At 44.4% G+C, this 14,547-nt stretch overlaps 1 protein-coding gene across 1 annotated transcript in view; it reads left to right on the top strand.

Annotated features, from left to right (window-relative positions):
- The first annotated feature begins 748 nt into the window (after positions 1-748).
- The window catches only part of map3k22 (mitogen-activated protein kinase kinase kinase 22), a 31,587-nt gene continuing 17,788 nt past the window's right edge, over positions 749-14,547 (top strand). Inside the window, exons 1-3 of the mRNA XM_028432865.1 lie at positions 749-1,146; positions 9,027-9,110; positions 9,688-9,732. Of these exons, the coding sequence (XP_028288666.1) occupies positions 9,092-9,110; positions 9,688-9,732 (64 nt within the window). The 5' untranslated portion in view covers positions 749-1,146; positions 9,027-9,091. The remainder of the gene's footprint in view (positions 1,147-9,026; positions 9,111-9,687; positions 9,733-14,547) is intronic.

The raw sequence follows: 14,547 nt of genomic DNA, 5'->3' as shown, positions 1-14,547 counted from the left end.
ACAGCAAATCAATCACAAAAGCAAAACTGAAAAGATCAGCACTGATCATCATGCTCTCGTCCCTCTGGACAGAGCAAAGACGCATGGTGCGCTCCTCCACAGGTTGGCCCACACTGGCCCCGGCCATGTGCACACCTCCAGCTGATATAGTTGTGCTGATGAGGACCAAGTGGACTCAGGTGTGGATGATCCACTTGGTTCACCAGAAGTGCACAGGGGACCCTGCAGAGAGAGAGCAAAAGACACATAACAGACAAACGAGTACCGGCACGTAACAATGTGTTTTACTCAACACCAATAATTGTCCAAAAACATATATCACACAGGGGGTAAAGTGGCTGCTTTGTACTCATGGTGTGTTTGTTTGTTCACTGTTGAACCACCTGGTTTGCAAGCTAGCTTGAATGCTAACAGGTTCAGCAGTCAAGCTATAGGTAGCTAGTTCAGAGAGTATTACATTTATTAACTATGACTTTTAAGTGAAACAAACTTAGAAAAGAAATTGTGTGTTTTTTTTACACCAACAACTAATTACAATGACTTATTTTTGTTTAAAGGACATAATAACTCAGTGTTTATATTGAGGGTCAGGTTGTACTTGCCGCAGGTGTCCAGCAGGGGGCGGTGCGCCCTGCAGTTTGACGCCGCTGCCTTGGAAACGCACCAGCGGAGAGCGTCAGCACTTCCTGGAGCTCACGTTGCTGCTGACATCAGAGGCGCAGCTCCAGGGAATAACTCAGCTTCTTCTCAGTAGTGTGTGTATGTGTATGTGTGTGTGTGTGTGAGAGAGAGAGAGAGAGAGAGAGAGAGAGAGAGAGGGAGAGCGAGAGGGAGAGTGTGTGTTGAGACAAGCTAAGCGCAGGGCGACAAAACTTTACTCTGAGACAGCTCGGCCGCTGCAGGTCAGTTTACTCTGCTGCGTTCACCGCGCGGTCCGTCAGCTCTGGATTATAAATCTGTTCTTCATGTACTAAATCCTGCGCTTCACTACAGAGCGCAGTTTCCGGATTTTGTGGGAAGGTTTGCTCTGCATCTTGTAGGATTTTTTTTTACCGCTCTTCCTGTCCGTTTATCTGTGATAAGTTCCACTCCACAGTCAGACATCCTGCAGCCACAACCACAACATGGACCCTCTCAGATAACAAGGTAAGAATCTCCATGTTCTCTGCTTTTTACACTGTTGTTTCCTGTTTACATCAAAGGAAAAGGCTGGACAGTGAAGCAGCCATGCAGCCCTGTGTAATCCTGTGATCTGAGGCTGTGCAGCACATTCACTGAAGCAGCCTGAATGGAGGGGCCTGAGTGGAAACTGATACCTGGACAGCTTCCAGTGGATCTTAACGGTTTTTGTGGTCAATCTGAATTAGACGGAGTCCACAAAAGAAGCTTAGTCCAGCTTTTAGTCCATCTCAAATTGATCATAATTAAAAGTTTGCACTCAGTTGTTAGTTGCATACACTGGCTGTGTGGAGTCATGGAGTCCCAGCAGTGTTGTTTTTTCGTGTGCCTCTGTGATTCACAGCGCTCACTGAACCTGGTGTTTTCAGTCAAAGGAGGATCCTGGAAAGTCCTTCACATGATTCCTCCCAACTGTCCTCATGCTGCCTTCTTTTTTTTTTTCTTCGCACCACAAGAATTTATCATCCACGTGACGAGGATACAGATACCTGGTTTCTAAAGCAGACACCTGATCAGGTGCTGATGATACTGTTCTAATCATTAGCGGATCATCATATCCTGGTGTTTTGGCAGATGACAGATGAGTTTATCAGCCCTTTGGCGTGCCCTGGGGCTCAGAAGTAGCCTTAAAGTGAGAGTCAAACCGTCAAGTGGAAACCGCCCACAGATACGGTTGGTGTGCCTCCAGCAAAACAATCCAGTGTACTGATAACAGGGCTGGATCCCACAGTACAGTCAGACATGGTGTTTATATCTGGACTCTGCTTCACCTGCAGGACACAGAGTCACATCAACGTCCTGCTCAGGACGGTGTCATGCTGACTGCTTGGCTTCATTAGCCGAGTGTCTCTTAATGACCTTGTTCTCCCTCAGCACGTACTGTGAAGTCATCATATGCTGAACTCAGACGCCCACTGACCAGAGGGCTGGTGGTCAGAAGTTGCTGTGAATCACAGTGTGTTCTGTCCTAAGCATGTTTGAAGACGTTGCCTGGGTACAAGTTTGTCATCAGTCAGTGAAAAGAGATCAACAAGCACGGACGTTTTAAGGAACTCTGGGACGTGATGAAAGAAAATGATCAGTGTATGTTGTCTCTCTCAGACTAGTCAAGATGAGACCGTGTGTGGTTGTGCATCCTCAAAGTATAAGCTAACACCTGTTGTAGCTGAAGGTGCTTTTTTCCAACAACCACACCAACCGTACGAAGCCGTCTTCATCTTTGTGGTTAACTCTGCTGTGAGAGTCCCTTCAAAACCACCAGCATCCCCTCTTGATGAGGGCGCCCCCATATTCTCTGCTTTGATGGAAACTCCCACAATCCTTCACTTTAGGTAGACAGAGTAGCAGGCAGAGGGACAGGCAGAGGGACAGCCATCTATGCAGCAGTCTGGCATGAGAGCAGCCACTCTTCAGTAGAAGCCTTTCAGCCTCTGCTGAGACACTCAGTGGTCACAGAACAAAGATTGTCGGGTGTGATAGGTCAAAAACAATCGAACTCTTTGGCCTGATTACCGAGCACTGTGTCTTCAAGAAAAATGAAACGTGCCATCTGCTGTAAGGCTTGATAGTGGCAATACTAATCAGCCGCAGAGACTAGATGGCACAGATGGCAACTTTCTCCAGAGAAATGCAAGACACAGTCAAAGGGAAAGCTGTGATTGGCTTCAGATGTCTGCTTGAGTGGACTTTCAGATCACAGGTCCCGAATGAGAGAAGACAGGCTGCACAGATACAGATGTGTGAAGCTTGTCGCGGCACACCCAAGGTGACGTAAAGCAGGAACTGCTGACATTGCACAGATATGTAAAGTGAAGTGTCCTCCTTTTATTTTCTGTCATCATCAGAAAGCCAGAAATATGACTGATCACAGGACCACATGTGAACAAAGAGGCCTGGCTGCTCTCTGAAGTTAGTCTGGGTCACTTTATCCTTATCTGTGAAAATGCACTAAGCCCCCCCCCTCCCCTCCGCAGAGCAAGAGGAAGTTGTCCTGATTGAGCTTTGTCTACACAGCTTGTCTGACCGTAAGGACACTACCACCATCAGCAGCAGCAGCAGACCCCGAGGCTGCAAGGACAGCCACACACACAACCACCAGCCAGACTGTGTCATAATAACAGTGTGAGTGCTGGAGTGACAGTTTGCACATCTCTGTTATAATAATATGGATACACAAATAAGGAAGTGAGACCAGTTTGTAGCAAAGATGTTAAACAGCTTTTGGATTTTTCATTGTCACACTCACTGAAGCTCTCAGGCCTGAACAGCCCGAAGTGGAGACCCTCTAATCACGGATAAACGGCTTGGTGGCAAAGCAGAAATACTTCTGTGCCTCTTCCTGAACCACAGCTGCTGGACGTTCTGTCTGTAAAATGGGTTCTATGAGCTCTATCTCTGCATGGCTGCATTTTGGGCGGAGAAACACAATGAATGAACGTGCTTGTAACAGCACGTCAACACACAACGTGCAGAGTCCTCTCGGGTAGAGGATACGATCGTAGTGATGCAGGGAGTGGATGTGTTGTGGACGGCAGCAGTACCCCTCTATGATGGGGCTATTTTTAGCCGGTGTTGTGTGGTTGATGATAATAGGAGTCAGATCTACTTATCTGTGGGCTAATAGAGCTATCACTTTCACTGAGGAGGATCCTCTTACACTGGAGTCTGATCCGTGCCACTGGGTTGAGTTAATACACCCAGCTTCACTATTCAGAGTTTCTGATTATCACACCTTGTTCTATCACTGCCATTGTCTCCTGTTCAGGACAGAAGTGATGAAAATCATGACTTTTTTTTCCATATTCTCACTTAAAAGCCCATGAATGCACTAAGCTCCCCTGGCCTTATATCAGTTTATTGGGCTTGTAGAGAGAGGCAGGGAGGAAGGAGCTGGGAGAGTAGAGGTATGCCATGCATCACTGGTTCCAACTGGGAATCAAACCAGGGATTCACAGCTCAGGGCATATGTGCCCATATGGTATTTGCCTAAATGCTAACCAGGGCTAATTGAAAATGTGCTCTTTTGCTGTGAACACAAAGCACATGGGCGTCATTAGGTCTGCTGGTGTCTAGCCATAAACCACTGTGGAGGACTGTTGATGAGTTAGTGATACATTTTTTGCAAGATTAGATAAAAATGGTGGTTATATAAGACACAAATCCTCTCTGTTCTATATTCAAACATGTGCAGCCTCATTGTGTGCTGTTTTATTGGACAAAACAATCCCTTCAAGATGTCTTCTTTTGCTTTTAATTGACTGAATCAGCTCTAAAATAAACTGTTACCCTCCATGAAGCCAGGTGATACAGAGGGATCAGTTTACTGCAGTGTCTGTAATTGTGCATTTACAGTTTAAACACCAGGCACAAGTGTATAAATAATGGCTTCACGTCCAAAGGGAAAGTCCTTTATTTGAAATAAAACGTAGATTTAGTGCCAGATGATGGGACGCATCCTCTTCAGAGGCCAAGCTTTGTGTTCCTATTGAAGAGCTTGAATCTCCTCTCAGCAATAAGTCCTGTGGGACAAAGCAAGGAGAGCCAAGGTTATGATAAATAGGCCCCACATGGAGGGATGTTGTCCCGCCCACACACTCCTGCCAGCACCCAGAAGTCCTCGAGGCCTGCGTAGAAAACCCTCCGCTAGCTTTCTGTGATTATGAGGACATAGTGTATTGTCTTACTTCCCAGAATCAGCCAGCATAACCCCTCTGACTCATGTCGGGAGGCCACCAGCACAGTGCTGGCAGGCGTTCAGCGGACAGGACACCCCCGCCGCTGACCTTTTAGAAAGAGTAAGTCACCTAAATAGCCGTGGCTCACTAATCGCTCTTCACTTCCTGTCTGAGTCTCTATTCAGACGACCCGCAGGGTGTTATAATGTCAGGGCTATGATGCATTATGTGTGATCTCATCAATTTTATTTTGGACACTCACATTATCAGAGAATCAGATAACCTGCTGTGCTGCTTTGGGAGCTTGGATGCAGTGCGTTTATCCAGCTGTTCTACAAATGTGATAGTCCGTGTTATAATCCATCCAGTTTACAACATTACATTATTAATTCTTGACACTTCACTGTATTGAATTGCACTTAAGCAGTTTTCCAATGTATTCCTTTATCAGGCATCAGTAGAAATGCAGTAAATCCACATAAAACCTACTTCAGCCCACGTATAATGTAAAAGTGAGCATTTTGTGAGATCCAAAGTGACTTCCTGAAACAGCAGATTAAAGGAACAGTGTAGTGCAGTCCATTTATTCAGAGGTGCTTGATGCTTTATTTAGTTTTTTAGTCTGTTCTACAGCGCATAGATCTGCACGATGATGTGCTGTATGAGCTACGTAATCTCTGCCGGCTGCAGGGACCAGGTCTCCAGAGTGTGGACGTCCATGTTAGGCTCACCAGGAGCTTCATGGTACGGTCCAGGGCTAGTTGGTTAGCATGCTAATTATACCTATTGTAAATGTAAACAATCCTATTTATTGTACCTTTATTCCACGTTGTCATTGTTCTCAATGCATGTACAGTTTTTTCAGAAAATATAAGTTAACTGTCCAAATGTTTAACAACAGAAGACCAGCATGCTTTTTTGCATTTCTTTAATCTCATTGATCAACACCTGACTGTCAGACTGTCTGAGCAGAAACACAGTGATGCCCACAAAGTTCACACTCTAACCTCTGACAGGGTGAGTTCTCTGAGACATCCGCCAGAGTGATGTCAGACATGAGGTCAGGCTTCCGTACAGCTGCAGAGCAGACCTTCACACTTCTCTGGTCTAAAGTGTGGGGGCGTCTCCCTCAGAGACCCACGGCAGAATCACACTGTGTTGGAGGGAGTGATGTCAGAGGGATCTTCACGAGCATTTAGTACGTGCTGACCTGCATATTCTTGGCTGTAATGTCTTTTCAATCACTCCAACAAAAATAAAATGTGCTTTGAGGAGTTTGGCTCGGCTTTGTCTGGCTGGGATCGTCTGAACACCATCCTCTTTCTTTAATTAACATTTGTTGGCCATTTCAGCGCAGTGCTCGTGTTGGGATACCTGCCAGGGAAACATTAGCCCCGACTTGTGATATTTTCCATATTTGACAGTAAGAAGTGCGTCACAGTGCTCTAAACACTTCTGGATGTGCACAGCGTTTTGTTTTACGGCTCTCCTGACAGATGATGTAGTGCGCAGACAGACAGTCGTCTCTCGGAGGATGCATGGCCACTGAGCAACAAGAGTGAGCGGCGATTAGCATTTGATCTTCAACAAGCAGGGTTGTCACGTCGCCCGCCTGCCAAGAAGTGTGTGGAGAGTTGGGCTGGCGATCAGTGGGCACCACTAGCCTGGCATCATGCTGGGCAGAGGGGCGAAGCAGATGGGCCATCTGGTGACTTGCTGGCGCCGGACGGAGGCTGTTCTGTTCCCCTGTGTGTGTGTGTGTGTGTGTGTGTGTGTGGGGTGGGGGGGCAACATGCCGTTAGGAGACCACCTGTCTTGTGGCTGTGCTTCATCTCTTTCATGTGTGGTCAACAAGCACAGCCTGACACAGAGCGTTGCTGTGACATATCATGTTACCTTTCCTATGCACACTGTGCTACCTTATATCAGACTCAACGTGCTGTATTATGAAGTCCTAACATAGGTTTACCCACATTTAACAGCCTGACATATTTGGAACTCCCTTTTCTCCTATGTCCATTTTCTTTCTCTGCATACCATTTGTGATTTGTGTGCACGGACAGCGGTGTGCTGTGTGTTTCTCCCGGGTCTCTCCCCCACTCGGGCTGTAAATTGCTGCAGTGGCCGTCTCTTTTGCTTTTTTTATGAAAAGTTTTCTGGCTGACACAAAGAGAGAGGGTTTGTGTCTCTGCAGACAAAAGCTCGGAGCGTTTATCTGTGCTGCTGACTGTACTGTACACAGTGAAGTAGAAAAATACACAAGCAGGCATGCAGCATGGACACTGGAGATAGCCAGACAGAGAGTGAATGATGCTCTTAAGATCTGAGGGGTGCTGGACCGCTCTCTCTGGAGGCTCTTTAGTAGTTTTCTGGTGTTGAAAGGGAATCTAGCAGCACGTTAGAATACACTCTCCATTAATTAAATGCTATTTCTTTTCATATCGTTTAGTTTCAGCAGTATTATGGGCTGTTGTCGCTGCCATGTTCTGCTTTGAATGCAGCTAATCACGTGTGTGTGACTACAGAGCTGCCGTCCAGTCCTGGCTCTGCTGTCAGTGCTGAAGCAGTGTGAGTGTCAGACTGTAGCACTGACAACAGTAGCTGTGACTCTGTGTTGTCTGTGTGTGGCAACAAGCAGCCATTAGCAGCTCGGTCTGTCGGACATAACGACTTGTTTACCCTGCATGAAACGAAGACATTGCTCATCTTCATTTTACCAATGATACACTGCACCATTGCATTGATTTAAATGCACTTAAAAAATGTTTACGTAGTGTTGTGAATGGCGCTAATATTAGCTTTGGTTAGCAAGATGAGTAGATGTTATTGAGAACATTTTAAAATATGTTTTAGCATGTATGTGTCCCATAGGTGCTGTTCAGGTAAACATGTTTCCACCAATCGAAAACATTGCCTTAATTCAGGTACTGCAGCCCCTTCATTATGACATCATATGGGGCAGTTCCCTTCCCAGTTCTAAACTGTAGACCACATTTCTTTTTTCTTTTTTCTTTCAGAATGTAACAGTTCAGTCTTTCTTAGGGTTTATGTAACGTGTTCTGAGATGGTTCTATTATAATTTTTATGCCAAAGAATTGTGAAATGTATCATCATCGCAGGAGGCTGCAGTGTATATCGGGGTGTGAATTTTTTTGCCATGGCACCTCCATCCCTATCTGTAGGATAGGGATGCATTGCATTTAAAACCACAGACTCTGAAACATCCTGTTTGAAACAAGGCTGAAACTGGCCTTATATAGATAACATCTGTTAATGTTTTAATATAATATTTTAATAAGAGGCATAACATTTTGTGTTGCTGTCAAATTTAACCTTTTTTTTGCCAAAACCATGCAGAGTAACTCGCATGATCCTGTGATTGACGCTGTAATGGGGGGTGGGGAGGATTGGAGCCACTGCACAGTGGTCCATATTTTAATATCACTTCACAGTGTAGTGCAGCCGTTTCTCAAGTTCCACTTCCTCTTTTGCTAAGCAAATGTTTCCCACAGTATTTGTGTCAAATAATTAGCCTAAGAGCACTAAACATGTTAGTGGTTCATGACATGACGGAGTTCTACACATGGACAGCTGCACAGTCTGCTCCATTTTTACTCAGTACAGTAACAAAAAGCATCAGAAGCTCCAACCGTCTTTTTTCCTGCTCTGCACTCACCAGCTCGATGCATAAAGATGGCGCTGGCTTTGCTTTTAAAGAGCTTGTGGTACCTGAGGCAGGTGGTTAGGCAAACACCCACGCCTGCCTCGCTGCTGCACCATGTGGCTCCTCCATCAGCACACGCTCAGGAACTCCCTTTCTGATGCTGTCTTGTGGTTTTCAAAGTGGCAATACATGACATGAGGGCATTCACTGGAGTCAGATGAGTGAGTGAGTTACTGGCACTAAATGCAGCACTTTGGCTGTTGTGCTGTTGTTTTTCAGAGAAGGATATGTCAATCTCAGGAGACCTGTTTAAATAAAGATTGAATAAATAACACAAGCGCTAACAGCGTTGTGGAAAATTTACGCTTTGTGTTGATACTACCACCTGCGTCCTGTTTTGTCATTGTTTTTGTGCAATCGCAGAAATATTATGTGCAGCACCAGGCTGAAGGAAAGTGGCAGAGTTCTTGGATGTTGAAACCCTGTTGTTTGTGTTCCTTTGCTCTCAGGGTGAAGTCTTCACTTGCAGAGAGAAGTTGAGCTCCGTGCTCGAGTTCAACAGGGCCACTTCCTGATGATGACAGTAAACATGGGTGAGTAGCGTTCGAGAGCAGTGTGCTGTACATTATGTAGAGAAATCTGCACACACACACACACACACACACAGGGATACACACCTCACTCACACTTCCTCTGGCAGGAACAGTGCAGAGAAAAATAACATGCATGAGAGAGGAAAATGTGAAAATAGTGTTGGTTCCAGATGGCCCGATGGTCTTTTTTTATACATTGTTATTTGTAGAAATGTTTTGTTTCTTTACCTTCTGATTTGGAAAGCACAGTGTAGCACATTTATTTATATGCACACCTACTAGATATAAATAAGCGGGCCTGTAACCGCACTAATGCCCTTCTACATCCATGCAAACAAAACAGTCACGTACACACATTGTGTTTCTCTGCTCCGGAATATTTGCATGTCGAGCTGTCGTGCTTGACGAGCTGCATGTTGCAGGCTGACCTCTGTAAACAATACTAAAAATATTATTAATATATTGACACCTTTTTCTGTTCTGTCTGTAAAAAAAAACCCACACATAATAATACACACATACATCACCATTGGTTTTATTAAGACCTGTTTCCGAACATGTTGCCTTTTTTGCACAGATGACGGTCTCCAAAATGGACCCGGACAGCACAGGAACTCACAAGGTAATTCTCCAAAAAGAACCATCAGCACTGAGGTTATATGAATAATGTATATTTAGTCTGATCACGTAAAGATGAGAAGATCAATACCTTTGTCATGTCTATGTCTTATATTAGGAGATAGCATCATGAGTTAGAATAGAATAGAATAGAATAGAATATACTTTATTAATCCCTTTGGGAAGGTCCCTCTGGGAAATTTGGGACATTTGTTAACAGCTAACCGCTAGCATAGCTCTGTTGTTGTTGTTTTTAAAATGAGGACAAGCTCCATTGCTAACTTAGCGAGTGGTTTTCCAGCCTTATTTTTTTTAAATGTCAAGATAATGTGTTTCTTGAGATCAAATAAATAAAAAGAAAACAAACAAATTGAAAAGTAGCTGCAGGATTGTTGTGACAAGCTAGAGCTAGCATGCTAATAGCACAAAGCTACAGTAATAAGTGGTGTTGTGAGACCATTTTTTAAAATTATTTTTGAACTCCAAAAAGTCTGTAAGTAGTAAAAATAGCATTAATGGATTACCCATTTTACTTATTCTCACCATTTTAAGATATTTTGTACCCTTTCTCTAGTCTTTTTGCTAAGCTAAGCTAATAGCTTCTTAGCAGTAGAGCTATATTTAACTGGTATGAGTATTATAAATAGCTCTGTTCAAACAAATGAATGAGCAAACCACTGCTAAAACACAGTTTGGGTTTAGACAAAGGCCTTTTAAGAGCTCTAGTACCTGCTCTGTAAGTGGGCACTGGCTCAGAGCAGGAATGTCGCAGCCTTCAGACATTGAATGGAAATATTTCCCATATTTGAAAAGCTTTGGACATAGACCCTGTACAAACATGAATTGCGCAACCATTGTCACACACCCACAATGCCCTGTATATTACATCAGAGTCATTATTCTTAGTGAAAGATTAACTTCAGGGGTTTAAACATTACATCCATTAGGTGTGAAATTAGCTGTAGCACAGTTTCAACAAGCAGCAAGGTGTGTGGAGAAGTGTGGGCCTTGGTTATTATAGCTGGTGTGTGTGTGTGTGTGTGTGTGTGCGCGTCAGAGCTTGGGCCGTTCTGCTGCTGCAGTGTGAGGACACATTTGGCTCCAGCTGCTAATCCTGCCGGATGCCTTTGCCATGATGTGTCTCTCGGCACCAGGAAATCCCCTGAATGTCTTCATTCAGGCAGCTTGCCTCACACACACTCTTGCTGCCTTGCTGGTCCTTACAAACTGTTGGCTTGCAAGTTAGAGCCCTGACCTCTTAAAGCCAGTGTTGTAGCCTTCACCTTCAGCTCTCAGTTGTTTTTAACTGTCTGAAGCTTGAGCAGGAGTTACAGGAGATTGTCTCATTTTATGTTAACCGTCTCAGACTGGAGTTCCTGCTTTATTTCATCCACTGCCACTTTACCAGCTTTTAGCCTGTGGAATAAAGGGAGATGCAGAATGATGATGCAATGGCCAGTAATCAGTCTCTATTGTGTAATGTTGCTCGCTCTGCTCAGCTTCCTGGAATTCCCCCTTTCCTTATGCTGGTCACATTTTACCCAAGACACAGTGAGAGCATCAGGAAATGAAGTGCAGGTATATCTCAGCCCATCAGAACGATTCTGGGTCACGTTGACATGAAGTGTCTGCTGTCACTGTTTTGCTTCTGGCAGTGTGGTGTTGTGCATTTGGGGTGTGTGTGTGTGTGTGAGCTGGTTGCTTTCCACTGTGCTGGTGGTTAGCCTTGGCTGGCCTCGGCCTGGCAGCGTCTCTGGACCAGGCCGGAGTGATGTAATAACTTCGCTTATAGGCGGCCATGACACCCAGCTCTGTGTACCACCACGCATTTCTCACACTCTGACTGCCCCCTTCACCAGTCCCATCCTCCCACTCTGCCCTCTCTGCTGTTATCCATAGGTTACGGAGCATGCTTCAGCCACACACACACACACCCACAGAGACACATGGAGGCCTCCTGTTTGTTTTATATCCTTGAATGTGCATGGGGTAGTCTGGAGCTCTGAGCCTGTAGAGGCAGGACTGAAACAACACATGTCAGCGGAGACAGTCAGTGATAATGAAAATAAAGATGGAGGAGCTGCTGCTGATTACAGAGTGAATCAATTTGTTGATTGAGTGAAAATTGAGCCATTTATCAAGAAAAACTGCTTTTTGATTATTTGTTTTTTTGGGGGGGCGGGGGGGGGGGGTGTTATACTCTGAACAGTTGATTCGATTTTTTTTTTTAATTGACAATATAACGTCAGAGCAGAAGAAAAGAACACAGTTCTGCACACTCCTTTTTTAATATGTAACCAGAGTGGCAGTGGAAAACCGTTCTTCTCCCTTGTGTCTGTCTTCGACTGATTCAATCAAAAGTCCATTAATTTTGTGACGTGGAATAACATGGTCAGCTCAGCTCTGCATTCAGAACAGAGACAAGTGATTCACTTCCTTCCTGTTCTGAGAAGACAGGCCCGGCCGAGCAGCTAGTCATTCACCAGCGCTGACGGCAGATATTATAGGTATCCAGGGCTCCTCAGGGAGTAACACTGTGTATTCATGACTGTGCAGGTATGTGGGTTGTTGACATGTGCAGGTGTGATTTCATTCTCCTTTTGTGTTCAGCCGTCTTATCTGTTGAGCGAGCCGAGGGAGGGCGAGGCCAGTAGCAACTCACCTGTCTGAGGAATAAACACTCACATGCGGAAGTACGGGAAGCACAACTGCACTGATTCTAAAAGTGCTTTGACATCACTTATCAGAAGAAACATCAGTCCACCTGTCGCTGTCTTCTCGTTGCACTATGGGCTGAGATTTGTGGGTGTGACGTTTCTTATCACTCTGCATTATCTGCTTTCTCTGTGAGTGGAGGGAGTGTACATGCAAGCGGGGAGGAAATTCACTTCTCACCTCACTCTTTAGTGGTGTTGCACACTACTGTGGTTCGACCCCAGAGACTGTTAGCTCCATGACCTAAGAGAAGATGGTCGGCAGAAGTGCTTGTGGGGAGAATATAGCTCAGAGTGAAAAACAGGAGTATTGATAAAGGTCAGATGAGAAAGGAACTTCCAAGTAATGTTTACCTCAAGACAGAAATGACACACTCTTCTAATTATAAACAAGGTAAAACTGCAGTCCATAAAACACTCCTATTTTGGTGTTTTCAGTTCACAGGCTGGTCTTGGTCTGTTCGTCAGATGTAGTGTAACTTACACTGGATTCCTGGATTACTGCAGAAGATACGCTCTGTGACACATTGTATTTAGACAGAGCACTGATTTTTAAACAACCAATTTTTGGATCTCCAGTAGTAAAAACATGATGTTAATGACTTTGATGTGATGTCATTTGATGTAGTCATTACCCTCTGTAATCTAATTTTAGAAATCTAAACAAACATCTGAATTACCTTTATCTATAATGAGGGGACTGTATTAGACTCAGTGACCTGCAGCATTGTGTGGTGCCTTTTTGGACTGATGAGGTAATGAGTCTTCTCTATTTGTGTGATAGTTTCATATATTATCCCACTATATAGATAAACGTTTCCATTGAAATGGAAAGGCCAGTTTCTATAGATTAAATGACAGCACTTTCAATGTTTGTCATTATGAAACCTTTACTTCATCACAGGAGGCAGCTGTTGTGCTTCGACAGTGATCAATCAGACAGATTTAAACTGAGGAGAGAGCACCAGTGTTAGATAAGAGTCAGACATATTACTAAAGGAAATAGCCAAATTGCTGCGTCACCCATTGGATGTGTATAAATTGATGATTGCGCACATGTGCACTGTGACCCATGAGTGAACTCTCTGCAAACAGCTGGCCGCAAGAGCCGTACAGTGGGAGCAAGATCAAATGGCAGCTCAGACCCCATCTGCTCTCTGTGTGCTCGCTATGCAACTGACATTCCCAGTGGTCTCACACACACACACACAGAGCCATTTTACTTTAAAGAATGCAGTCTTTCCTGCAGGTGCTCTTTCGGTTGCGCTGCACACACCTGGCCTGGTTTTCTCACTGAACAGTGTGTGTGTGTGTGTGTGTGTGTGTGTTTTTAATGAATGCACCTCCGGTTCATCTGCGAGGCAGGCAGGGGCTGAGGTCAACGACCTCTTCTTTATATTTTAATCACCGCACTTGGATAATTGGTTCTATTAAAGTCTCTTGATATGGTAATGTCTGACATGCTCATCTGCATGATTGCCCCTTTTACACATGAGAGTGTGTGTGAGTGCGGCTGTGAATGTGTGTCAGATAGTGAGAAGTGGAGAACCGGCTTGATGCTGAGCATGTGTAGGTTTGCTCAGTGAATATTCAGGTGTTAATGAACACTATGGACTTGTCACGTTTTTCCATGTGTGAATTATGAATTTGAAATGTACTTGACTTTTTATTATTTCACCTGCTCCCACGTTGATTCTGATTTTTAGGGTATTTAACAAAAGAAATATTTTTGTTCTTGAATTACACTTCTGAGGTTGTTTTAGATGAAATACTGAAGCACTCCAAGCCAAACTGCTACATGTGACAGGCACAGTAGGCACATATTTTATATTAAATAGCCTAAATAGTCACATTATATACACAATCATTTGACTTGTAATACAAAGAATAGATAGAACACAGTGTTTTTATTAGGTAAGTGAGAAAACACTGGATTCTTTCCATTAGAGGGAACTCCAACAGATGGCACCAGGCAACAGGAAAGTAGCAGACCAGGTGTTGCTTGGTTGTTTGGTCTGACCCAGCATGAGCTCCGCACATCAGATCTAAACCTGTGTTAGCATCTAAGGGTTTTATCTCAGGCTCTCTAAATGTCATACAGCTGG

The sequence above is a fragment of the Parambassis ranga genome, chromosome 20 (assembly GCF_900634625.1).
Source record: "Parambassis ranga chromosome 20, fParRan2.1, whole genome shotgun sequence".
NCBI lineage: Eukaryota > Metazoa > Chordata > Actinopteri > Ambassidae > Parambassis > Parambassis ranga.
This window is presented reverse-complemented; position numbering and strand designations above follow the sequence as displayed.